This window comes from Antennarius striatus, chromosome 12 (genome assembly GCF_040054535.1).
Source record: "Antennarius striatus isolate MH-2024 chromosome 12, ASM4005453v1, whole genome shotgun sequence".
Classification (NCBI taxonomy): domain Eukaryota; kingdom Metazoa; phylum Chordata; class Actinopteri; order Lophiiformes; family Antennariidae; genus Antennarius; species Antennarius striatus.
Genome location: NC_090787.1, coordinates 794,453 through 821,850, shown reverse-complemented (window position 1 = coordinate 821,850; position 27,398 = coordinate 794,453). Strand labels below are relative to the sequence as shown.

The following is a 27,398-nucleotide window of genomic DNA, read 5'->3' as shown; positions in this document are numbered from 1 at the left end:
GACGCTGGCGTTGATGCTGAAGACATGTTTTCTTTCCTTCCTGTTGGAAAACCGTTTTTAAAAATGTACTGAAGAAGACGAAGGGATCTTTGAGGAGAGCATGTGTCTGGATCTAAAATCGTCCCCGGACATAACTCAGCCTTCAGGAGAGGAGTGGCACTGCTTCTTACCTCAAAGAGAGATTGCAAGTGCGGAATGTATGTCGACGGTCGTTCCCCACGACTGAAACGAGGTAAGTCATGTGAGGGGTACACAGCACAGCTTCACAAGGGTCAGAGGTCATTCCAATTAAATCAGACAAGTAAACACAGGGGTTAATCTCCTCCCCTTAAAACTCCAGAGGGAATACTGAAGAGACTTTCACTGCAACATCCAAACTGACATAAAATATCTCAAAATGTAAAAAAAAAAAAAAAAAAGCGTTTTATGAAATGAATATGAGCATAAAATGACATACAAAATAAACAAAATATTTTGGAGTTTACATTTAGTTTACATTTAATGTAAAAAAAAAAAAACTTCAGCAAAAACACCAGCATCACATTTATTTTTTGTTAGTTTTTAAGATTAGTTTGTGTCATTTTTAGCTACCTCACGAAGGAATTCACAATACGTTAAGGGGTTTGAAAGAAAACATGATCATATATTCATTCATCCTTTTAATCACCATGAATGGCTATACTTGTATTTGAAATACCTAAATAATTAAATAATAAACTCAGAATGTAGATAATAGACAACTCTGTTCAAACAGCAATTCTTTTATTCGCAAATAAAAGAATTGGTGTACCCAACTTACAATAATGTATTGGAGCTACTCAAGACTGCATTAACTGGTATGTTTACATATTGCTCAAGGGGTGAGATTACACAAAATATCCACAAAAACAAGCAGAGCGCAAATTACAAAGTTTAGTATAACAAAGAGGACTGTGTAATGTATATTTACTAGTGGATGGTTGAGTTTTTTAATTCAGCATTGACATATCAAAGAAGAAAAGTGCCAAACATATCTGTCAACAAAAGACATCATACAGTCTCAATGAATTTAGATTGGAAAGCCTCCTGGGCAAGGAGCTCCTGATTTTAGCAAGTGTTTGTGTGAGCACGCGGCTTCCAGAGCCCTCTTTGTAATACCTGGCACACACTCCCTCACAGGCCTTTATTTAGGGCATACTATATTAAGCAATTTCCCACTGAAATACAGCACCAGCTGTACTGGCTATGTGTTGTGGCTGCTGTTGGAACAGGACTGGACTATCCCCCCTCTCACTGCTAGCCTGTGTAATTCTCTCACGTCCAAAGACCTAATTGAATTAGTCCCATTGATCTTATCATTCAAATGTGCTGAAAGACAACTGACAGAAGTTGAAATTCCTTTCAAAACTAGTTTCCTCATGAAAGGAAGAGCAAAAGTATGTAACATTTTCTTGTGAGTTTGAAGAATTTCTATTTTATGTTAAGATATTGTTTCAAACACACCAGCTCTTAGATATTGAAGTAACCCATCTCTTTCTTGTTTTTTTTTAGAATTTTGCACTGCAAACGCCAGAGCCTCTTACCCCAGAGAAGAACTGCCACACTTCCTCCCCCTTGCCTGCTTTAGGTGAAGCTGACAAGGAACCAGAGATGGATGTGTTTGGTGGTGCCCCACGTTTCTTGGCCTATCCCAGACCCGTGGTTGTACAAAGCGGAACTGATGCAGTCCTAAAATGTCAGATTGGTGGAGATCCAAGACCTGCAGTTATCTGGGAGCGAAATAATGAAAAGATTGACCCAAAAGGACGATACAGGGTGTTTGAAGATGGAAATGTTTACAATCTCATCATATCCGTAGTAAATACAGAGGATAGCGGCCAGTACATATGTAAGGCAAAGAACAGCATTGGGGAAACATATGCAGCTGCTACCCTGAAGGTGGAAGGTGAGGCACAAGAGATGGAGTTACGAGAGGAAAATAAACCACGATTCCTAATCAAACCTTTGTCCACTCGTGCCGGTCGAGGAGAAGATGCCGTCTTCTCTTGTAAGCTCTGGGGAAACCCCCGACCGGAGGTTGTCTGGGAAAAGGATGGCAGGAAACTCAATGAGATATTCGAAAGCACACATTTCAGTGTGGGCTACCAAGATGGAGGATGGTTCCAACTCAAGATCTTTAAGACTCGTGCACCAGATGGTGGAGTATATACATGCAAAGCAAGGAATGAGTTTGGGGAAGCATTGGCAGGAGCTGTTTTGCTTGTCGATGCTGGCCCAGGACATGAGGAAGAGGGAAATCGTAACGGCTACACAAATGGCCAGTGGAAAGCCCACCAGGGTAAACAGAAGATTGGAAGGCAGGTGCCAAATCGGCTCAGAGATGACACCATGACCAAGTCCACTAAAGTGAAAATGTTTGCAGTGACAGAGGGCAAACATGCCAAATTCCGTTGCTTTGTGACTGGAAAACCCAAACCAGAAATTATATGGAGGAAAGATGGCAGGCTGATATTGTCTGGAAGGCGTTATTTGTTATATGAAGACAGAGAAGGATACTTCACACTTAAAGTTCTGTATTGTAAACAGAAAGATAATGGAATTTATGTTTGTGCTGCATCAAATACCGCAGGGCAAACCCTCAGTGCCGTACATCTCTCTGTAAAGGGTAAGTTCATTTACACCACCTGACTTTAAAGCAAATGAGGGCTTGAGGTTCATAAGGAATGTATCCTGTGATGCTTTCTGAAGTCAGTACTGAAGTGAGCGAGGATGCACTGTGTTCCCAGATCAGATATCCATCATCTGAAGCCATGATGATGTCAGAGAGATATCTTCAAGGCAACATTGGAATAAACATTTAGAACGTTTCATGAAACTACTAAGACACTAAAAACAGTTGACTCAATGTAATGAAATAGAAATGAAATAAATATAAAGTATAATGCTTTGTGAAATTCAAGTTGATGGATATCAGAGGGAAAATTCATCTGCTTGAGGTGGATTGCGACAGCAGTGTGATGTCTGCAAAGTCACTTAGCTTGTGAAAGACCTGGGGGGTGTGCATGTGGCCAAGTCTTTGGTAAAGGGATCATATTTCTCACGTGGCCCCAGAAAAATCCAAACTCGGCAAAGAAAATAACACAGAAGATCAGTGTGGAACGTGGTTAATGCATTCCTTAAGTTATTTGTGTTTTTAAAGAGACTTGTGAAAACATTAAGCATTAGCTTTCCATACAGTCTACTTATTACAGAGCACGTTCTCATGTTTACAACCGTCTGGTACTGTCTGATGGTGTCGGTTACAAACAGTTTATTTCCTATCTAACACCCCAATGTGTGAATGACCTTTCCATTCTTAAACTAAATAAGTCACTTGTCTCATGATTTTGCTTATCTTGTTTGCTTCACTGGAATTTACTGCTAAATACATTTAAATTTATAGTGTTAACTACAAACACATTGACGTTGTGTCGTGTAAGTTTCACATGGTTAGCTTGAATGAATTATTTTTGTGGATGAAGTTCATGGATCAAAATTAATATGAACACTTTCAAGTAGAGGTTTACCAATATTAGGAGACGTCAAATTGGTGTAATGAAAATAATGCACTTCCATCTTTGTTCCAGAGCCACTTGTACGTTTCAAGCAGCCTCTCATTGATCTAGAGGTATGGGAAAGAGATTTGGCGGTTCTCGAGTGTGAAGTTCCAGAGGACTCCGTTCCCATCACGTGGTATCTGGAGGATAGACGACTGCAGCCTGGGGCCAAATATGGAATGGAGGAGTGGGGAACAAAACGGCGATTAACTATCCGCGACATCGGAGTTGATGATGATGGGATTTACCTTTGTGAGATGCCCGATGGGGGAAGAAGCATTGCAGAGGTAGCAGTGAAAGGTAAAATGTGATAAAATGAAACAAAGCCTTGTTTTCAAAAGCATAATTGCTTGAGGGGGGCAAAAAGGGACAGTTGCTGGTATGAAACTGGTAAAAAAAAACAGCACTGCTTCTTGATTTATTTTGATAGCACTAGTGGTCTAAGGGGGAAGTTAGAAAATCCTGTATGACTAAGAGCCCAATGTTTGAAAGGCAACTTTTGCACACAGATGTCAAATAGCAATGTAAGTGTAACCTTATTATGGAGTCGGTGTCTATAAAGAGGGAGGTGGGAGTGGTTTGACAGGTCATCAATAGTTAGACTTTAATTTGAGCAGTTAGAGGAGCTGCTGTGTCTGTTTATCAGAAGGTCAGTGATCTGATCCTCAATCCCTGTAGTCCACATGACAAAGTGTACTTCTGCAAGATACTGAAACCCAAGTTGTTCCATTGCTTTCCGTGAATAGTTACTAAACCTGATGAGTAATTGCATGGTGGTATCAACCACCACTGCATCAATGTGTGAATCAGTGAATGCTGGCTCGTGTTATAAAGTGCTTTGAGTTGTCAATCCAATAGAGTGCTCTAAAAATACAGCAGCCCATGAGATCACAGTCCACATTCTTTTATTCCAGTGGTAATCTGTGTTCCTCTTCACGAACTAACACTGACCTAATCAAACTTATCCACCTAGCCTGTCAAAACTAAACATTTATTAAAGGAAATTCCCAGGGATTTTAGGGCTAATTTAATACAATTTCAGGACCCCTTATCTACATCTGGCTTTGGTGACACTATTTTTATTCCAATAACTCCTGCTCAAGGATGGAGTATTTTCTAAAGGTTCAGGAACTTAAGGGGTTGGATAAGCTGGATGTCTGATTTATTAACTAGTTTAATAATTAGTACACAGCATGCTCTTTGTGTGTTGATTGATCTAAGTGGGTGAGAGAAGAAATCATACAACTATATATGCAATCACTTGCATAAAAGCACCATCAATCTTTCATTGACACAGTAGTGCTTCAGTGTTAGGGTTCATTTGAGCTGAAATGTACCCTAACCAATTCTTTAGCACAGCAGTGCCATGTCAAATTATACATTTATTTATTTCTTTATTTGCTTCTTCAAGGGACAATTTTGCGGAAGCTACCAAGAAAAGTGGATGTATTGGAAGGTGAAAATGCTGCCTTTTGTGTTGAAGTGGATAAAGAAGAAATGGATATACATTGGTACAAAGATGGAATAGAGTTACGTGAGACACATCAGACCATCCTTAAGTCCTTTGGTCGCACTCACATCCTGGTTTTCGTCAATACAATGCCTCAAGACTCTGGCCTTGTGACTTTCCTTGTATGTAGATCCAAGACTTCCTCTCAGCTGAGAGTGAAAGGTAGGGTCACTCCTTTGAAATGATACAAGTCGAAAAGATATTTGCACCTTTATTTTACTGATGTCAAATATTGTTTTAACAAGATGTATGTTACTCCAATGCATGATGGGTTTCTCGTGTTTCAGCGGCCAGACATTGTCCTCCTAGTTGTCCAGTGGGTGTGCAGATCAACACAGAGCGAGCTAATGCTGCTCTTCTTTCATGGGTTCCTGCTCAGGACTCACGAAAGAATCCTCCGTCTGGCTACGTGCTTGAGCGACAGGAAGTGGGTACTGGCTCACAGGAGTGGCTACAGTGCCTGACCACGGACTCTGCGACCTCTGTGGAAATCCTTGGAGATAGCGTACCATGTGAAGCTGATTATCGATTTCGCATTTGCAGTGTCAACAAATATGGAAAGAGCAACAATGTTGAGTTCCCTAGGGCTGTTCACTTGGGTAGGTTCAATAATACTACAATAACCATGTAGGAATGATTACGCCTCTTGATTAAAGAAATCACAACATGGTTGAGGATGTCGTTTCCTACATCATGTGAAAACTCCTTGTCTCTTCCAGTTCCAGTTGCTAGAATACAGGCCCCCTTGCAGGACGCCTTGGTGCCAGAGGGGCAAGATGCCCTCTTCACCATCGAGCTCTCTGCTTCAGTTATTGGTACATGGTTCTTGAATGGCACTCAGCTTCAAGAGGATGAACGTTACTCCATGCGACGGTCACGAACACACCAATCTCTTCGCATACGAGGAGTTCGAGACACAGACAATGGAGCTGAGATTACATTTATTGCCTATGGCATCCGGGATTCTGCAGCATTGTACATTCAGGGTATGTATGGGTCACTTTTCTTTGTCTGTTTTTGTTTGTATTTACTAAAGGTTTTCACTGTTTCTTTCGATAATTTGCAGCTCCTCTTGTCAAGTTCTCACAAATGTCAGAAATGGACCGTAATAAATTTATAGAAATTGGGAACCCCATCGTGCTCTACTGTGAACTGTCAGATCCAGCAGCACCGGTACACTGGTACAAGAATGGAGTAGAATTACAAACAATGGATGGTCTTCATATCCAATCAGAAGGTACCATGAGAAGAATTGTCATCCAATCAGCAGAGTTCTCACATTCAGGCGTATACTGCTGTGATGCCATTGATGACGTCATCAGATTCAATGTGGAAGTAGAAGGTTAGTTTTTGCTGTTGTTGTTTCTACAATGTTGGTGTTTTATTTATTACTGCTTTTAGTTATCTCAAGTCTTTCTTATCAGAATATAACTTTCCACAATATTCATATAAATATCCATAGCGCCACCTGTAAGGTTTTCAGCAACTGCAGATGCTGAGAGGAACAAAACTGTCCAAGCAGGCTATCCCATTGTTCTACAATGTGAGCTCTCAGACCCCTCTGCCCAGGTGCACTGGTACAAAGATGGGTTAAAGCTCCTTCCTCAGACTGGAATAGACATTCTAACCAATGACATGTCACGGCAACTCATTGTACATTCAGCAGAATTTTTCCACTCTGGGTTTTATTGCTGCAAGACAAAGGGTGATACCATCACGTTCAGTGTGGACATCAAAGGTGATTTGTTTTACCTTAAGCAATGTGAATTATTAACACGCTCCTCATCAGCAAAGCAACTAACACTGATAAAAGAAATTCCTGCGTGGTCTGTTCTTAGCATTCACTGAAAGCACAGCTAAGCTGTCGTCTTTTTTCTTTTACTGCACATCAGCATGTTAGCAATCTAGCTGTCTTTAGAATAGGAGGAATGATTTATGGGCTGGAATGAGGTTGACTTAAGCTTGACATAAAATTTAAACATATTTATAGCTCCACCTGTGAAGTTCTCAGCAATTCCAGAAGTAATGAGGACCAAGTTGATTGAAGCAGGCTGCCCTATTGTACTCCAATGTGTGGTGTCTGATCCTGAGGCCCACGTTTGCTGGCACAAGGATGACATGGAGCTCATTTCAAACTCTGGATTAGAAATCCATTCAGAGGGCAACACAAGGACATTAGTTGTTCAGTCTGCTGAGCTGTCCCACTCGGGTGTGTACAGATGTACCACAGAGGACGATACCATGGAGTTTCAAGTGGAGATCAAAGGTGACTTTACACTTTTTATCTTGTGCGTTATTATAATCCCACCCCGTCTTTCTCGACGCCACTAATAATCTCTGCTTCTTTTTTATGTGGTTTGCAGAACTGTTGCATATGATTTTACAAAATGGTTAATGCACTAGATTGCTATAACTTCTAATCATTTGTTTCTGTTACTTAAACTAAAAGTCTCCAAAGCCCTTCTTATTTTTTTCTCAGCAATTATAGTTTTGCAAAGTATCCATTTCCGCAGATTTGATTTGATTTAGCTGTCCTGAATTCCCAATGCTAGCTGTACCAGTGACGTTCTCTACTATCTTTGACGTTGAGAGAACCAAGTCACTTGAAGCGGGTAAACTTTTGGAGCTGGAATGTGAAGTGCCAGACTCTACCATGCCTGTCTCCTGGTACAAAGATGGTGTAAAGCTCTTCCCAGAGAAACACTGGGATATACAGACTCATGGCACATTGAGGAAACTCATTATCCCATCTGCTGAGCTTTCACACTCAGGCCTATACAGCTGTGAGACCTCTGATGACACTATCTACATCAATGTGGATATAAAAGGTGATTTCAATTTGAATTTCAGGATTCATAGATCCAGTTATAGTGCTTCCCAGGGACTAAATATGTGTATGTCTGTTGGGTTTGTCTTTGGTTGTGGGATTCTAAACTTTTCATATAAATCGTGGTAAAATTAATCTACTAATGACATGAAATAATCTTTGAAAATGTGTCTTTCTCCTACAGTTTGGTCTTACTACAGATTATCTCCCTGTTTGGGAGAGTTGAAACTATAACCCATTTTTCAGAGTTTATGCATTGTTGAAGCTGCAATTATAATATGAATCATCATCTTTAGCTCCGACGCTGCCGACATCACCCTCGCCAGAGGTTGTGGAGACACAGTCACTTGAAGCAACGTGTTCAACTGCACCAGCAAGTGAAACCTTGGACCCTCCTGTCCAGGTGTCATGGCATGTGGATCAAGAACATGATTCCAACATAGAACCAGATTTTGAAAACAGAGGCATCAAGAAAACGCTTGTTATTCAACCAACTCATCCCTCAAACTCTGGGGCATACTATTGTGCAACAGCTGACGATGTTGTGCAATTAATAGTACAAAATCAAGGTGATTTATTTTGTACACATCTTCTATACTGTTGCTAACTAACTCTTTATGTAGCTTTTAGTATGTCTTCATATTTGTTGTTACAAGTCTGCTTGTTGCTACAAGCAGAGTTTTCTGTATAACATCTCTTTTAAGACTCTCTTTTCGTCTAAAAAGTAGGGAAGTAATCACTGAAATTATTTCTCTGATGCCTGTCTCCAGTGCCATCGTCAACATATCTGCTTGGTCCTGATGTTAGGAAGACAGAGTCTGCTGAAATGTATTACCCAATTGTTCAGCAATTTGAGATTTCAGATCCCATTGCTAAAGCCTGCTGGTACAAAGACGGGACTCAGATCTACCCAAAAACAGAAAGTGACTGTGAATCCCATGTCAGCAGCCAAGCCTTGTCATCCCAGTCACATGAATGGTCTGGGAAGGGGGGATTTGAGTGTGAAACATCCAGTGAAGAACAGTTACATGTGAAAACAGAAGGTGGTGCTCCACATTGTACCTGCACATTTAAAACTCAAGCATTTAGTTACAGGTTTGAAGATTTTACCTAGCTCATTGTTTTTTCTTTGGCTTTGTCCAAACAGCAGAGCAGTGTCACTATGGTGATGACATTGATGAAATAGCTGATGCATCTGCCCAATACACTATGGATGTTAAAGGTGATTTGATTATTTCAACGTCCGTCATCAATGTTAACCCAGCACATACATGCCTCTAACGATAGTGGTGCATTTAACTGTTAGCGCAATCATCCGAGGCATCTGCAAGTTCTTTTTGTCTTTTTTTTTAATGTTCTTTCAGAATCTGCTATTTGCCGTATTGAGTCCTGGCATCATGTCATTTCATGCAGTTTTTGCTCTTAAACTTTTGGATGTTTGGTAGCTGTCCAGCTCCTCTTCATACTAACATATATGTTTTGTCTGTCATTCCATTCTTCATTTAACTTCCATCTTTGCTTGCAGCAAGCAGCTTATAATCCTCAAAGTCCATTTTGAATCCTTTTCAGCACCAGTTCCTCTCATTCACATTGCTGCCTGAACCTATCACTGTTGCAATGACAACAAACTCTCGTCAAAGAGAAGAAAATCAATCTACTTTTTAGAATTTCATTTGGTTATTGTACAGACTGGTGGTATAGCAGTACGAGGAGTCAGTTGAAGGGGGGAAAGAGGATCTCAATCTCAGACCAAACCTGGTCGATCTTCTTGTTTGTCTTTGCAATGAATGATCCCATAACTCCATGCTAACAAACATATAAATTATGTTATAAGAAGAAGTATTGAGAGCATCAACCACTGAAAACCTTTCTCTGTGTACATCATAATGTATAGCTACATCACCAAGGCTATCCTCTGACCAAGAGAAGGAGAAGACCACTGAGGAGCCTCGTCCTGTTGAAGTTGATTGCATGACCTCAAAATGCAATTCTGGCAACTCCTGTGGCAAGAGAGGAGAAGTACAGATGTATGAAGATCCTTCCAGATGTGTTCTACATTCACCGTCAAGACTGGAATATAAGACTGATTATATTAGAGCTAAACTACCAAAGGAGCTCTATGATAAACAACAAGCAATATGTGCTCAATCTCCAGATTACTGTGACTCTATAAATCCAACAGTGTTACAATCTGACTCACAATATCACTGTAAGACATTGGCAGAAACACAAGGTGAGGAATTTGTTTACTACGCACAGCAAGAAGACGCCCCATCAGAAGAGTTTGATAGGTCCCTGCAGACTGCTTTCCAGACAGACAAGCTTTGCATTGGTCAAACTGCAGCTATTGATTCAGGAGAATCCACTGCCAAAATTATAAGTTTTCAATTGACAGAGCCAAGTAGCTTGATACAGGGACCACCTGTCCAGTCAGAGGTTGATAAACCTCAACAGAGTTCAACTTTCACATCGGATCACCATACAAAAAATATTTCAAGTGCCAAATCACATAAGTTCAGGAACCCCTTCAGCAACGCAACTCTGCAGGCTGAGGGTCCTTTGAAATCCTTTCATACTGCATCTGTCCCCTTACATGAGAGCATGTATTCCTTACAAACTGCAACTGTTGAAACAAATGAGCCCATTGCATCCATTCAGATAACAGCTGTCCAATCAAATGAGCCCATTTCATCCTTACAAATTGCAACTGTCCAATCACATGAGCCCACTGAAACCATACATTCTGCAGCGGTCCAATCAAATGAACCCATTTCAATCTTGGAAATTGGAACTGTCCAATCAAATGAGTTTGTTGCATGCACACCAACTGTAGTTGTTCAATCACATGAGCCAATTGAATCCTTAAAAATTGCAACTGTCCAATCACATGAGCCCATTGCATCCATACAATCTGCAGCTGTCCAATCAAATGAACCCATTTCAATCTTGGAAATTGGAACTGTCCAATCAAATGAGTTTGTTGCATGCACACAAACTGTAGTTGTTCAATCACATGAGCCGATTGAATCCTTAAAAATTGCAACTGTCCAATCACATGAGCCCATTGCATCCATACAAACTGCAGGTGTTCAATCAAATAAGCCCATTGAATCCTTACAAACTGCGACTGCCCAATCAATTGATCCCATTTCAATCTTACAGACTGCAATTGTCCAATCAAATGATGTCAGTACAGTTTTAAAAACTGCATCAGTCAAATCAATAGAGCCTTTTACATTCACACACAATGCAACAGTCCAATCAACAGAGCACGTTCCATCCTCTCAAAATGCAGCGTTCCAAACTGATGAACCCTTTATTTCCTCAAATACCTCTAATGTCCAATCAAAAGAGCCCTTTGTGTCATCACACACTGCAAATGTGCAGTCAATGAATTCAATTAGAACCTCAAGTACTGCAAACATCACCCCAAAAGACGTTTGTGCATCAAGTGCTGCAACTTTCCCATCAACAGACTCATTTACATCTTTATCTAATGCAGATGTCCAATCAATTGAACCTATAGGGTCCTCACATGCTACAATTGTCCAATCAAAGGAAATCTTTAAATCCTCACCTAATGCAGCTGTCCATTCAGTGGAACCCATGAGATCCCCATGCGGTGAAACGGTCCACTTAAAGGAGCCTGTTACATCCTCAAACACTACAAGTGTGCAAATAAAGGAACTTCTTCCATCCTTTTGTGCCACAAATGCAAAATCACAGGAGAGGATAAAATCTTTAAAGTCAACAATTGTCCCATCAGAGGAGCTTTGCTGCTCCAAAAACATTGCAGCTGTTGAGTCACAGAGGCCTCTGGATTGCTTACAAACTGAAAGTATCCAATCACAGGAGCCCTGCACCTCCTTATGGACTACAAATGACCAAACAAATGAGTTGAAGAGACATGTGCAGTCACCAACTGCTCAGTCTGAGGAGCCTGCTTACTTACCGTCAACTGAATCCATTCAGTCGGATTTTAAAGAAGCACAACGTGTCCAGCTCGGGGATTGTTACAAACTGCAGCAGTCTTCACTAGAGTCTTCACTCTACCATACAGGAAAAACAGCACTCATCCATTCAGAGGTCCTGCATCCGTCTGTGCTGGCCAGTACAGTACAAGTCCAATGCCCTTACACTGTGATGGCCACAGAAGACCAAGTAGAAGGCACAGTTTACTCTGGTCGAAGCTTATCCACACAGTTTGCAGAGCCTTATTACAAGAAGGTATCTACTGTCCAGTCAGAAGACATCTATCTGTCAACGACATGTGACAGCCACTGGAGTGACAGTTTCATTGCAAATAAGGTGGCTGTTGAAGGTGATTTAAATGGTTGGCATTATGGCAAAAAAATGCTCGGGCACAATGTTGACATTGTGCAAAATGTAGAGATTGCGTTTTGCAATCCTTCACATTTGGACAATTTCTACATTAACTCTTTAATTTTGTTACTAGTAACACTTACGTAGTCACTGTAAAAGCTTAGGTGGTCTGCAAGGTATGTTAAAGATACGGGAAAGAGTAAATACATATGCTGTGTATCCTAACTTGAATGCCTAGTTATTTAAGGTCTAACCAATATATCTCTAGTTAGATTGCTAACATATCCTTTATTTTTGAAGTAGCTACTGGCATGGCTAATCTTGATGTGTAATATTGCTTTTCTGTTATTTGAAAGCGTCATTTTTGTTGCACTCAGTGATAGTGATGCAATTTTGTCTTGATGTGACCTCAAACATCCCCAGCTCCACCTGTGAGAATCACAGCACTTTGTGAGGCTGAGAGGAACAAGTCTGTTGATGTTGGGGAACCCATAGTGCTTCGATGTGAGATATCAGATCCTAACGCACAAGTTACTTGGTACAAGGATGGAAAAAAACGACACGAAACAGCTGGGCAAGACATACTGGTTGAGGGTTCCATAAGAATACTGGCTTTCCAGACAGCGATGCTGTCTCATGCAGGGATTTACACCTGTGGGACAACAGATGATGCAGTGCAGTTTCATGTGGATGTCAAAGGTGAAGAAAGTTGTTTTCATGTTCTGTACGGATGAGAAAATGTATACACGGTAGAATTCATTGACATGCTTTTACTTCCTTATAAAAGGAATATTAAAAATATGATATTATTTATTTAATGAATTGAATGTACCTAAAGTTTTTTTACTTCAAATTTAATAAAATTAGACTCCATCTCCATCCACGTCGTTTGCTACGTAGGTGATTTGCAGTACTTTTCACTTGGTTTAGAGATGAGTTAACATGTCATTTTAGATTACACTTTTATATTCGATAATACAGATCTGTTTTTTAGACGGCATTTAAGTACCAAAAACTTGTTGAATACTTTAGCTTTTTTGGTTTTGTGTTGTCCTTATACCAAGCAATATTTAGGATAAAAGCTATGTCTCGCTTCAGGGGACGAATCCTTCAAACTCTGGAGTTAAACAACAATCTGTCACAGTTGCCCTTCAAGACTATTGCATTTTTTTGAAGCCCTTATTTTCTTTATATTTTCCTTTTTTTTTTGTATTAAGAGAGATACAAAGGGTTAGGTTTTTCCATATGTGTGGATGGTGTAGATCCCTTGTGGTCCGTAATTTTCCAAGATTCATTGCATGCCGGTAATGCAAAATATTTCACTGGCATAATTGAATAGATGTCTCTTAGCTGGGGAAGCTTTAACGTTTCTTGCAAGAATAGGTAGCACAAAATAAGAAAACAGAATTTAAAAATTCTGCTCTATTTCTATTACTATTAACTCTTCTACACCACAGTTATTACTCTTAACACTTCTACTACACAGCGTTTAATACAACAATTTTAACAAAGACTAGCGATCATCCTCGTGACAAAAGACTTAACAGCACCCAACATCAAGTCTATGGAAGGATATTGCCCTGAATTGAGACACAGCTGAAGAGTGATTTCTCTGAGCGTTTCTTTAAATGGTCATATAGTGTCACATGTGTCCTTTGAAGAAGATGGGTTTGATTATGGAATCACATTGATTTACCTCTAAATACATACTAAATGTAATTAGAACTCATTTTGAAAAAAAGACCAAATAATGACAAAATCACAATATATATTGACTCAGTATTGTCATCACTAGGTTGTTACCTCTTGTCACTGCATTGCTGAAAAGGGCTAAGCTACCACGGAATTCAGTATGATAGTGAAATTTATATATATATATATATATATATATATATATATATATATACAGAGAGAGAGAGAGAGAGAGAGAGAGAGAGAGAGAGAGGGAGGGAGGTGGAGGATTGTACTTTGTTGCATTTACTTACTACAAGTACTTGTTTTATTGACCAATTACATTTTACATTCAAAGCTGTAGCTCCACCACAGACGCTGTCAGCTTTGTCTGAGGCTGACCAGAAACAGACAGTAGTGGCAGGCTCTCCCATTTCACTACAATGTGAGCTGTCAGACTCCACTGGACAAGTCAGTTGGTACAAGGATGGAACAAAGCTCCTACCTCAAACTGGAATAGACCTCCAAACAGAAGGAACTCTGAGGAGTCTAGTTGTCCAATCAGCTGAGCAGGGTCACACTGGCATATACCGTTGTGAGTCAAAAGACGATGACATCCAGTTTGCTGTGGAAGTAAAAGGTGAATTAAGTGCAGTTGTATTTGTTATATTGATTTCTTATTGCATGCCCTGTAAGGCATATTTTTCCATACTACTTGCAGGTTCTCTATCTTCATGTCTTTTTCCTTTTCATCTTACACAGTAACTGCATATGACTTCATAACCATAAGCACAACTTTTCTTGTTTGTCTTACCTGTGCCTTTACCTGTGGTTTTAATGTCAGTGCACAATAACCAAGAATTACTTGTATTTCAAAACTTAATTCTTCTTCTCAAAATCATGTGAGTCAGTTTTTGTTTTCCATACTGTCAAGAGTGTTGGAGAAGCTGTTTGTTGTGTTCATGTTGTTTGTTGTAATGTCTTAAATCCCTTGCAATGGAATGTGCAGTAGGGAAACAGAAGATGTAACAATATATTGTGTTTATTAAGACGGTCTTTTTTCAATATCTGAAACCTGTAGCACTGCCAGTGAAGTTCTCAGACCTTCACGAAACTGACCGGATCAAGTCCGTCCAAGAAGGCTTTCCCATTGTCCTCAGTTGTGAACTCTCTCATGATCCCTCCACTAGTGTTGACTGGTACCAAGATGGGAGGAAACTCCTACCACAAAACAATCTGGATATACAGTCAGATGGTCTAACAAGGACTGTAGTCATCCACTCAGCTGAAATTACACATGGTGGCACCTATGAATGTTCAACATCAGATGACACCGTCACATTTAAAGTGGATGTGAAAGGTATCCCGCGTCCATCTTACTCTGTGGTGTGAGTGGTGAACACGTGTGCTGTAATTTGATTGTTCATGAATTCATGGGACAGCTGACTTTTGTCATTGTTAATGTTGAATTCTCTTCTTGCACAAAAGCATTGTCATTCCCTTCTTTTAGGCTTGTCACCAAAGATCATGGCAGTCTCAAATTCAGAAAAATACAAGATGATTGCAGTTGGTGGCCCAATCATCCTCCAGTGTGAGGTGTCAGACCCAGCTGCCCAGGTCTCCTGGTTTAAAGATGAGGTGGAGCTTTATTGCAAAACAGGACTTGACATGAGAAGAGATGGGAACCTGAGAAAATTAATGATCAATTCTGCTAAGGTGTCTGATTCTGGGCTCTACAGCTGTAGCCTCGCTGATGATGTTGTGACATTTCATGTGGACGTTGAAGGTGACCGCAAACGTCTTTACTTGGTTGCTAATATTGAGTAGCTGTCACGTAACTCTTATTACTATTTGTGTTAACATTATCACAGCAAAAAATTAATATACACAACTCTGCTGATGTTCCCACATCCTAACAAAAGTGTCCTACAATTCTTATGACATCCTACAGCTACTTCTGTCCGGTTTTCGGCACTCCCAGAAGTTGCAAGAAACAAATTTGTTGAAGCAGGCTGCCCTATTAAGTTGCAGTGTGAAGTCTCAGAGCCCACTGCCCAAGTCTATTGGCGCAAGGATGGAGAGCAGCTACGTCCAAACAGTGAATATGAGATCCAAACAAATGAGAAATTGAGAGCACTGCTTATTAAATCTGCTGAAGTCAAACACGCTGGAGTGTACAACTGTGAGGCTGCAGATGATCACATAGAATTCAAGGTGGATGTTGCAGGTGATCCAAGCATTTTGAGCTTCGTCAGAATCACTAACTCTTTTGAAGTAATGCCCAGCTCACTGACCAGCTTATGCTTCAACATTTTACTCAATAACATTCTGACTGTCTTTTTGGCACACGTATAGACCACATAGAGAATGTGGAGCAAGTGTCTTAATCCATCAAAGATCAGGTTAATTACTCTTGATATTTGCATTTGTAATTGTGTCCAGTTTAATGTCATTGCTGCCCCCTTAAGGAAATACAAGCCCTTTCTAAATGCAGGTGGCAAGTAGTTAAGTTTTTTCCTACAGCATAGGGGTGGCTTTAAGTGCTCGGAGGACTTAACACAGTGGCTCAAATCACGATGTGCAATATGAAACGGATTTCCTGCAGAAACAAACCAGAACTTTCTGGTCTCTGCAAGTTCCATTAGGGCAGTCATCAATGTGGCTGGAGCTGTCAGCAAAAGTCCTGTGATAGACAGACAGGACGCGGTGGACAGGAGTTAACCGTAGAAAGAGGGCGACAGGTACAAAAGGACAAACAACCACAGACACGACAAAATCATTCTAAATTTGCTTTGTCTGTTGGGTTTGTAAGTTTACAACAAGATTCAAGGTGACAGCACCCTATTTACAGCTTGTTCCAGTATTTAAAACAGTGGAATTCACATTGATTTAAGTGTCCATGCCAGTGGCAACACCAACAGGACAATTTTATGATTGTGGATACAGCCTGTTGTTTGTCATTGTGTGACTTATTAAAGACGACTTGAAGGTGATGTAGACATCTGTACGTGGTCTGTGTTGAACTCTACAAATAACACTGTAATAATTTAAACTGCTGTCAGTAACACTAAGCTGGACAAATTACATGGTAGGTATACTCCAATTTGCCTCACACTGTCAAACTCAATCTACTCTATCCCAGAGCAAAATAATCAGTTTTACAGCCTGCAGACAGTAAAAACAAATATATACAGTATATTGGCACCGAATGGAAGATCTGATCAATTTATGGTTACTGCTCAATGAATTAAAGTTCCAATAGCATTGGTTTGATTCTCAGCTGTTCCAGAAGCTGAACGGAGCACGTCTGTTGAAGCAGGCAGCCCGATCAAACTACAGTATGAGGTCTCAGACTCCAAAAACCAGACCTGTCAGTATGAGGATGGGATAAATCGCTTGCCAAAATCTGGAATGAACATCAGTTCAGAGGTCCATGAGAGGACTCTGTTTGTGAAGTCGGACACGTCTTCATGTTCTGGGCCAAACACTTGTAAAACTGATGATGGTTCAGATATCAGCGATTTCTGTGTGGAGGTGAAAGGTGATATGTTAAGCTTTTTCTTGGCAAGGTGTTGTCATTGTAGAGCCTTATGCACCTTCATGACCTCTAATATTAAAAAGGACGCAAAACCTTACCATCTCCCTGGTTTCCTAATAAATGTCCTAATTTCATCAGTTGCTTTCTATCCATGTATATGCTTCATAGTTTAGTCCATCGCCTCGCATGTATTTAGTTTTTTCTTCTGTTGTTTTGTGTTAGAATTCACTGCTTCACCCATGACCTTATTTCATTTCAGTCAAAATGCAGATTAACACCATCTGGTTTTTATAATATCACATTTCTTGACAGCAGTGCTTCACCTCAGCATGTCTAAACTGTGACTTTAGATCTACGGTGTGCATGAGCATGAACAATGAATGCAAAAGTCAAGCCACAACTTACTTGTTTTGTTTTCTGCAGCACCACCGGTAACATTTGGTCATATCCCGGAGGAGGACCTTTTCAAGAGCGTGGTAGAACACGAGCAGCTTGTCGTGTCCTGTGAAGTATCGAGGCCCGACGCTGTCGTCCAGTGGTACAAAGACGGAACTGAAACGCAACCAAGTAATAATATTACAGTGCAAGCTGAAGGCACCAAAAGGAATCTAACCATACATTCAGCCCTACTGTCTGACTCAGGCACATACACGTGTCGTGCAGGAGACAGTGTTCTAATGTTCAAGGTTAACATACGAGGTAATGACATAACCAGAAACCCATCTCCAAATATGTTACACGCAAAAAAACATTGACATGTTTTTAATGTTTTATATTCTTTCTTCAAAGAACCTCCGGTGATGATAGTCTACCCGAAGGAGGATGTTCATCTTGAGCGTCACGTCCCTGAGGAAATTATTCTCAGCTGTGAATTGTCTCGTCACAATGGTGTGGTCAGCTGGTACAAAGATGGCCAGAAGCTGCAAGAAAGCGAGAACTTTAAGCTCAAGGTTGAAGGACCTTATCGACGACTGAAGATTCTGTCGAGTGGAGTGGAAGATTCTGGGGAATACGTCTGTGATACAGCTGATGATTCCATATTCTTTCACCTTAGTATTACAGGTGAGGTCACTGGTACCACATATGAAATATGGTACATATTATAGATGATGGCTAAACTGGATGAAAACTCTCCCTTCCAGAGCCTCCAGTGAGAATTGTTTCCCCAAGTCAGTCCCAAATGGAACTGTGCCAGCAGACCTCTGAGAGGATGGTGCTGAGCTGTGAGATCTCACGGCCTAATGCAGCAGTGCGCTGGTATCGAGATGGCCTTGAAGTTGAAGAGAATGACAATCTTATTCTAGAAGTGGATGGTGTATACAGGAGACTTATTATACCTGAAACTACTGTCAAAGATTCCGCTGAATATGTCTGCGATACTGCAGATGATTCCATGACATTCTTTGTAAACATAGCAGGTAAAGAAATCTAAATCCTCTGTAATGTGTCATATTGTTGAGTTAATTTGCATTGATTTTCAACACAAACTTTTTTTTTTTTTTTCCGTATGCATAGAGCCACCTGTTCGCTTTATACGTCCAAGAAAGATGGCAAGTAGAGTAGAAAAAGTAGCTGGAGATACTCTGGTTCTAGATTGTGAAGTTTCAAGATCAAATGCTGACGTCACCTGGAAGAAGAACGGGGAAGAGGTAGAAGACTCCAGGAATATCACCATCCTAGAGGATGGTGTCACACGACAATTAACCATTCACTCACTCACAGCTGACGATGCTGGTCAATATGTCTGTGATGCAAAAGATGATGTGATGGATTTCCATGTAGAAGTACAAGGTAGGTGATACCAGAAAATCCTTATGCAGCCACAAAAGTCTATGTTCTGTTGTGTGTGTATTTACTCAAGACCATGATGTTATTTTCCATATTTTTTGCAAATTGTGTACAGAAGTATAGATAAAAACGTATACACATGAGCTCCAGTAGAAATATTCTTCTTTCCTTGTTCATTTCCAGACTTGCCCGTAAGAATTCTTGGAAAAACAGATGCCAAAACAGAAAAGCAGTTTTTGGTGTCAGATGATATTATTCTAGTGTGTGAGCTGTCAAGATCCAATGCCTCAGTCAGTTGGTACAAAGACGGTCGGCTAATTGATGACACTGAGCGGTACTGTAGCGAGGAGCAAGGTGTTTTCCGATCACTGGTCGTCCTAAATGCTGGGCTTGAAGATTCGGGAGAATACACCTGTGATGTGATGGATGACAAAATAGTCTTCTACATCTCTGTGAAAGGTAATCCTGTTGTTGAGCAGTGCCCATGTCGTCCGTCTTTTATTTACGTGGGAGAAAAATAATACATTATCTTCTCTGTCCAGAGCCCCCAGTACAGATTATTGGAAACTCTGGCATTCCTGAGCATCACATTCTGGTAGCAGGAGATGACCTTATTTTGGAGTGTGAAGTGTCACGACCAAACGCCACCGTTCAGTGGTTGTGCCATGGCAAGTTACTGAAACCGGACGCTCGTGTACAAATCTACAGCTATGATGTTGTGAGGAAACTTGTTCTCTCTGAACTTCAGCCCGGAGATTCTGGGATATACGTGTGCGATGCTATTGACGACAAATTGGTCACAATTGTTGAGATTCAAGGTTAGATTATTGTGTAGAACGTTGACTTGCCTTTAGTTTCTGTTTTATGAACATGAAATTTACCAACAATCCTTCTGTCAATCTGTTTTTTTCTCAGAAAAACCACTTAAGCTTTTGAATAAAGATGGAAACAATAAGATTTCAGCATATGAAAATGAGAGCGTTACACTGTGTGCCGTTGTGAGTCGAGAAAGAGCGAATGTTCGATGGCTGAAAGATGGCCAATTATTGAATGAGGACAACATTCACATCTCCAGTGAGGGTAACACCCACAAGCTCACCATTAATCCCCTGCAGCTGTCAGATTCTGGAGAATATGTGTGTGACGTAAACACAGATGAGATGTGCTTCAGTCTTTTGGTCAAAGGTAAGAACCTGGCCCGTCTAAACACAATGTGACCTCCGTCTCCAAGTCAACACTGAACTGTAGCTGCTGTGTTGCTATTACTGCTATGTTAACATTTTTGGGAATATATTTTGTCTTTCCACTTAGAAATGATGGTGAAATTTTTCAGACCACTGGAGAACACTGTGAGTCAAAAGGGAAGCAGCCTCATGTTACGATGTGAGATCAACAAGCCCAAAGGAGATGTCCAGTGGCTAAAAGATGGCCGAGAGATAACACCGAGCCGAAGGCACACAATACGGGCTCAAGGTCGAGACAGAAGCTTCACCATCCACCAGTTGGTGGAAGAAGATGCTGGAGAGTATATCTGTGAATCTACTAGTGACAGAACCTCAGCTACAGTCACTGTCCAAAGTGAGTAACTCAAAAATTTAAGGCACTAATGGCAATAAATAGAAAAAAGAATATGGAAACAGTCAATGTACTATTTCAACCTTCAGACCTCAGTGGATCTAATTCAACTGAATGCTTTGCCTTCAGTTCCTCGTGTTGTTGAGTTCATAGCGGAGCTTCGTAACGTCACTGTCTGTGAGGGAGAAGACGCAGTGTTTAAGTGTGTGGTTTCACCAGAGGACACTCAGTTGGCGTGGCGCTTGAATGGCAAGCAAGTAGCTCTGAACGAGCGCACTGTCATTTCAAGCAATGGACTATGCCACATGCTTTGCATCCACAACTGCATGGTTTCAGATAGCGGCAGAGTGACAGCTGATGCAGAGGGGTTAGTATCGATGGCAGAACTCCAGGTTCAAGGTAAGTTGTGGCCTCAACTGTTAAGACTATAAGCGTTTGTCCCAAAAAGTCACAACATTTAGCAACAGTAACCTCATACCTCGCTGCAGGAGACGGTCATGTTTTCAATAATCCAGAGTGAAGGCAAACATACAATACTTTAGCATTCACTTAGCATTCATGTTGTAAGCAGTGAAGTTTAAAATGTTGAGGAGAGGCCCTTTGACCACTGGTGCTCCGCAGCTTTTCCTGTCAGAATTCCTCCGTTAACTGACATGGACAAGTAGCTCAGTATTTTTGGGGTATGCAACACATCTATGGGGTACACACCTCTTTTTTGCCTGCTCTCTAAGCTGATAAATCTTTTTGTCATTGTGGTGTGGCTTCATCTTCACGTTGTGCCAAATAAACATAGATTCAGGGTAGTCACATCAAACTACCTTAAACCTTCATTGCATCTGAGTAACTGCTTAAAATTCATTTTTAGAGCAACAGCTGCTGTTTACCAAGAAAATGACACCAGTTGTAGCTGAAGAGTACAGTGAGGCAAGTCTAGAGGTTGAAGTGGGTCTGGATTCAGGAGAGGTGCAATGGATGAGGCAAGGGGTGCTGATCCACCCTGGGGCCAAGTATACCTTGAAACGCAAGGGCCGAAAGCACAGTCTCACCATCCACAGACTGGCCATGTCTGACCGGGGCACCTACAGCTGCGAAACCCTCCATGATCGCACACAAGCCCTGCTCACTGTGGAACGTGAGTGTTCACGTGTTCTCACTATGCCCTGTTGTTGTTTGTTTACCACCGTTGCCGATGGCTCCGCCTCTCTCACACCCTCTGCCGCTGCTTCCTCTCAAGTCAAAGCTCAATTCAGTTGAGTGACTGGGGTCCACGGCGGCTCTCGTACCGCCGTGTGACAGCAGCCGACAGCTGATGGACGTGCAGCCCACACTGACTTTCAGACCAAGGTTTCTGTTTTTCTACAAAGGATCAACGAAGCCCTGATCATGTGTCGAAAGCAAATCAGATTACATTTTCGGGGGCATGGCTTGATAATTTAAAAGATAAAACACTAGAATTATAAGTGCAAGCACTATATTAATGACTCAAAAACCCTAACACCAATCTTTTAAGACATATGCATGGCTGTTTTTTCTTTCTGCCTCTTATATTTGTTTGTCCTATGTGCCACAGGCCAGTGGGTGAATTAAAGGCTGTTCTTTCAACACTAAAGTGGGTGGGCAGGGAGAGGGAGTCAGAACTTCAGGCTGCTGTTGGCACCTCCTATGAATTTGGATCTTCTCTCATTGCATCTAAATTTACACCCTGGCCTTCAAAACGAAGGTTGTTGTCATCAGGTCTCCAAAATAAACACTCCTTTTTTTTCCACAGGGAATGCTTGTCTGTGTTAGAATAAGTGAAAAATGTTGGCGGTTTCAAAGCTGGCTTCTGCGTAAAGCCCCCTACTCAAATGACTAAAACATTGTCTTGTCAAAGTGTGCCAGCTTGTATTGTTTAACTGCAGACAGCAGCGAACAGAACAGACTCCAAGGCTATTCTGTTCCAGATAATGGACACCATGTCTGCCCTGTATACAGGAGTGATGAAAAAAAAGTTTGTTCATCTTTCAAAGAAGACCTTTGACAGATATGTAGAAAGGAAAAACTACCTGTTGAACCCTTTGAAGCTTCATTTTTTTCACAGATCTTCACTTTTTTTTTCAGCTCGAAAAATCACAATCAAGAGAGGACTGACTGACGTAAAAACCACAGAGAGGGAAACTGCATCCTTTGAGGTGGAGCTCTCCCATCCCCTCGTCACGGGCACCTGGATGAGAAACGGAATAAAGCTGAAGCCGACAAATCACTTCCGCATGAGCGCCAAAGGACAAGTCCACAGCCTGACTGTCTCTAACCTGTCTGTGGAGGACACCGGCACCTTTATGTTCAGTGTAGAGAATTTGAAGACATCTGCAAGGCTTGTAGTGAAGGGTAGGTCTCTCACAAAAACAGTTATTCTAAAATTTCAACGAGTAGAATATTTATATTTTAGTCATTGTAGTAAAACGTAACATCTTTGCTGTTTGACCTTCTTGGTCTCAAAACTGTGTGGAGGGTCAGGGCAGTCAGAGCAGTTCAGGAAATGTTCACAATTGAGATCCACAGCAAAATATAATAGGTCCTTCCCTCACCCATCACCTATTCTTTCAAAAACTTCATTTAGAAGTTTTTGTGTTTCCTAACACATTCGCAAACATAACCTCTTTGGAAAAAAGGTAATAAATATTTATAGCGATGTCTTAAGGTATCCTTAGTAACACCTCGGCATACAGACAATTGTAAGTACACTACAGGTCTACCAAAGCAAAATGTTGCCATACTAATTTTGTTGTGACCTCGCACCAGCAGCTAAAGCTGTTCACCAACCATCGTAATCGAATCAAGTGACGGCTCGGCTACCGTTGCCTTTATCCAGGCTCACATTACAAACACAATATAGCCTGGCATGACAGAAGCCGCTCTTCTGTTGGTTATTTTCTGTCAGGTGCTTGTTTAGCTCACGCTGTGGGGTAATCCACTCCATGCCCAGTCACTCAGTCTGCATCATCCCTTTGAGCTGGGGGTTGAAAAGCTGAGGATGACAATTGAATGAAAATGTCAACGTGGTAAATTAGTCCATGTAACTGTATACTTACAATATGAGCAGTGATACAGACACTTTGTATTTTTAAGAATTTTGTTTTCCCAACAAAAACAAATTTTTGTTGCCCTCACCAGAGCCCCCAGTGACTATTATTAGGAAACTGGAAGACAAGAAATTCCCTGATGGGACAGTCATTTCTCTTGAGTGTGAACTCTCAAGACATAATGTCGATGTGAAATGGACGAAGGCAAGTGTAAAATCTATGTCTTGATCATAATTTATATTTTTTAACAAACCACAAAGATCATCCATGTCTCTGCAAACAAGTGTCCCATCTGTAAAATGCATCACCGTTTTCTTTTGAGATGTTTAATCGTACGTGGAGTTAAATGGATTATTTTCTATCATTTCCAGAACGGGGCTGAAGTGATGCCAAGCAAAGACTTGCGTATTTATGCAATGGGAAGGAGACGGTTCCTTCAGATCATGAAGAGTCACGTCGGTGATACTGGGATTTACGTTTGTGATGCTGGAGACGCTGTCACATCCTGTTCCGTGGAAGTCTATGGTAAAGGCTAAACGCTAAAAATGTCACTGTTCATGGCAGCATATGGAAACAAGTGTATGTTTAAAACAGCCACCTTGTGGACATTTAAGGGACATCTTGTGCACCTAAGTGTGCTATTTGTGATTATTTTGAGCACCAATGGTGAAAATGTGTATTCACACTAAAAGGTACAGGAGGAAGAGGATGAAAATAGAAAAGAGCATCAGTCTAGCACTGATAGTGTTGCTGGTGTTAGATGGTTCATTCTTACAGCTACTTCTCTTTAATAACTATCCACTGGGAAAATGTCATCCACATATTTTATACACAGCATTGAAATGCTATTTCACATAACTGGTAAAGTTCAAACAAATGACATAATAGTTCTATCTTAAACTTGACGGCGAGCTTGATAGAAGCGTATTAAGTGTATCTAAGATGGACAATGGTGTCAGGCTTTAGTTTTCAGTAAGAAATTATTGTAAGATTCCATCTCAGTATTTACTCAATACATATATTTATTTCTATTGGTATTAAATGAAGTACCACTAATATGAAGACACAGCAGTATTTTAGTATACGACTGTCCCTGTCTAGACAGTACACAGTATTTACTCTGATATGCTTGTGACTGTGGTGACAGTTCTGTATAGTAAATAGTAGTGAATGTAGGTTGTATTTTTAGTTCATTTAGATCCCACAGGAGGGAATGCTGCCTGTTGAAGCAGGGCCTGGCTGTGGGTTAATGATAGTAGGCTACAACACCAGAGGCCTTTACACTTAAAGTTCCAACAACGACAGAAGCAGCAGCAGCTGCAAAACGTTCAATAATACACTTTTACATTCTTCTCAGAAAAGGAAAGACAATTGTACGATATGAGTCATGCATATTCTTATTTCCTCTTCTGCATTTCTCATTAAAGTGGCCAGCCCTGAATTTAACCGTCCCTTAATGCTGGTTTTCTTGGCAGAACGTGAGCTGCTGATCTTGCAGGGTCTGGAGGACCTGGACATCCAGGAAGATCAGAATGCCATCTTTGTTTGTGAGCTCTCAGTAGAAGATGTGCCAGGAGAATGGTACAAAAATGGGGACAGGATACAACCCACCAGCATCATCAAGATCCGACAGGAAGGTCAGCTTGGGAATTATAACGACGTGATCCATCATTAGTGTGCATGTTAGTGTAAACGGGCTTTTTCCTCAAACAACTAAAGACAATATTTTTTCAATTGCTATATGCCACAACTAAGGAAAAATAAGTTGTCTAGAAGGTTCAGATGCACAACTTGACAATCTCTATCTGTGTATCATCACACTGATAGTTTCACCTTCTTTTCAGGAACCAAACATTTCCTCCTGATGTGCAATGTGCGAGCAGAAGACTCTGGAGAGATCAGATTTGTTGGCAGACATGTGGAATCTGTGGCTTACCTGGAGGTGGAAGGTGTGCTAAAATATTTTTATCTGTCTCAAAATATGACAAATGTTTTAGTGGACGGCATGGCGGCACAGCGGGTAAGCCTGGAGTGTACCCCGCCTCATGGCATAGGCTCCAGCAACCCCGTGACCCCCGACAGAGGAAGAAGCGGGTATAGAAAATGAATGTTTGCATATATTCAAACCTGGATTTAAATGTTCGTTCCAGAGCTTCCGGTCAGCATCGTTAAACCTCTGCAGGACAAGACGGCCCTGGAAAGTAGCCGTGTGGTCCTCGACTGCACCGTGTCCAACCCCAGGTGCAGCATCCGCTGGTTCCGGGGCAACACCGTCATCCTGCCCTCCGAGCGCTTTGAGATCTGCAGCGAAGGCTGTTATCGCAAACTGATCATCCAGCAGGTGGCGCTAGACGATGAGGGCACGTACAGCGTGCAGGTCGGCGAGTACACGTGTTCTGCAAAACTGACCGTAGAGGGTAAGACAGTTCATTATTGGTTATAAGCGCCAGAGAGTTATAAACTGTGTTATTCATGAATGTCACACACAAAAGTCCCCGGAGGTAAACACTAAACTGTCCTGGTCTTGTTAACAAACAGCCACAGTGAACAGCTGATGAGTTTTACAGTAGAAATGATTTGATCATAACCTTCTAACAGCACCACAGCGCCTCCTGCTGACAGAAAGAAGATAATTCATTTAAAATGTACTGTCATTTGTTTTTCCACACGTCCCTATTCGTTTCTTGTACATTAGATTTAATTTACTGGTACGTTTTTAATGATCACTTTGGTTTATTTATTTCACTGTACATTTATTAAATTACTGACAGGTTTAACATAAATCAATCAATCTGAATTCAACTGAAAAACTGTCCCATGAAAGTTACAAATGATGCAGTATAACCTTGTATTAAATACCGGCATAGGATTTCAAACTAGTTTTATTAGCGTCACAAATTTACACGTATTACATTTATTTTGTGTATGAAGTTTGTGGACTGCACCAGTAAGTCAACAGATGTTTCAGCTTTTCATTGGAACCCTGAGCCAGAACCAGAATTTGGCCATAACAGTGAAGAATAGAAATACAGTACAGATTTAAAAAATGGTGGAATGTGTCTGCTAACAAAACCTTGGAAATTTAATTGCACATTTAATTGAGATCCCCCTAAACTTTATTTTAACTTGTCAACATCACTACAAATATTTGGGTTTAGGAGTTATTTTCTCACAAGAAAATTATGTTTACAGCTGTCCCTCTTTTGTCTACTGACTCAGCCTTGGCTCTGCAAATAGTCAGACAGCTGACAGATGTGGAAGTCACGGCCCCCGATGAAGCCTGCTTTGAATGCGAGGTCTCGGCGCCTGTCCTCAAATCCCCGGTGTGGAGTCTGAATGGAGAACCCTTACGCTCAAGCTCTCGGGTGCGGCTGGAGAAGATGGGCACGGTCCACAAGCTGACCCTCAGACAGACGTGCTCTGACATGAACGGAGTGGTGGAGTTCACCTCAGGGAAAGCAAAAACCAGTGCCCAGCTTTGGGTGCTGAGTACATGAATGACAGTGGAATCGTAGGACTTTTTTTTCTG

The 27,398-nt window shown here is 41.0% G+C and overlaps 1 protein-coding gene across 6 annotated transcripts; it reads left to right on the top strand.

Annotated features, from left to right (window-relative positions):
- obsl1b (obscurin like cytoskeletal adaptor 1b) lies at positions 1–27,366 on the top strand. Of its 6 annotated transcripts, none has more exons than XM_068329280.1 (24): positions 1–232; positions 1,531–2,644; positions 3,606–3,875; positions 4,987–5,247; positions 5,373–5,684; positions 5,805–6,071; positions 6,152–6,427; positions 17,868–18,143; positions 18,234–18,506; positions 18,587–18,862; positions 18,960–19,235; positions 19,416–19,691; positions 19,775–20,050; positions 20,148–20,417; positions 20,544–20,810; positions 20,937–21,206; positions 21,673–21,939; positions 22,908–23,174; positions 23,961–24,073; positions 24,241–24,394; positions 25,345–25,506; positions 25,714–25,818; positions 26,020–26,286; positions 27,089–27,366. In XM_068329280.1, exons 2-24 carry the CDS (start codon positions 1,630–1,632, stop codon positions 27,364–27,366), a joined length of 6,474 nt encoding a protein of 2,157 aa, XP_068185381.1. In that variant the 5' UTR covers positions 1–232; positions 1,531–1,629. The 6 variants fall into 6 exon arrangements, with proteins under 6 accessions (XP_068185381.1, XP_068185377.1, XP_068185378.1 ...); XM_068329276.1 differs by lacking the exons at positions 1–232; positions 1,531–2,644; positions 3,606–3,875; ... (2 more) ...; positions 5,805–6,071; positions 6,152–6,427 and adding exons at positions 10,236–12,233; positions 12,659–12,934; positions 14,265–14,546; ... (2 more) ...; positions 15,858–16,133; positions 17,196–17,447; XM_068329277.1 differs by lacking the exons at positions 1–232; positions 1,531–2,644; positions 3,606–3,875; ... (2 more) ...; positions 5,805–6,071; positions 6,152–6,427 and adding exons at positions 10,236–12,233; positions 12,659–12,934; positions 14,265–14,546; ... (2 more) ...; positions 15,858–16,133; positions 17,187–17,447 and having other exon boundaries at positions 19,775–19,900.
- Positions 27,367–27,398: the final 32 nt, after the last annotated feature.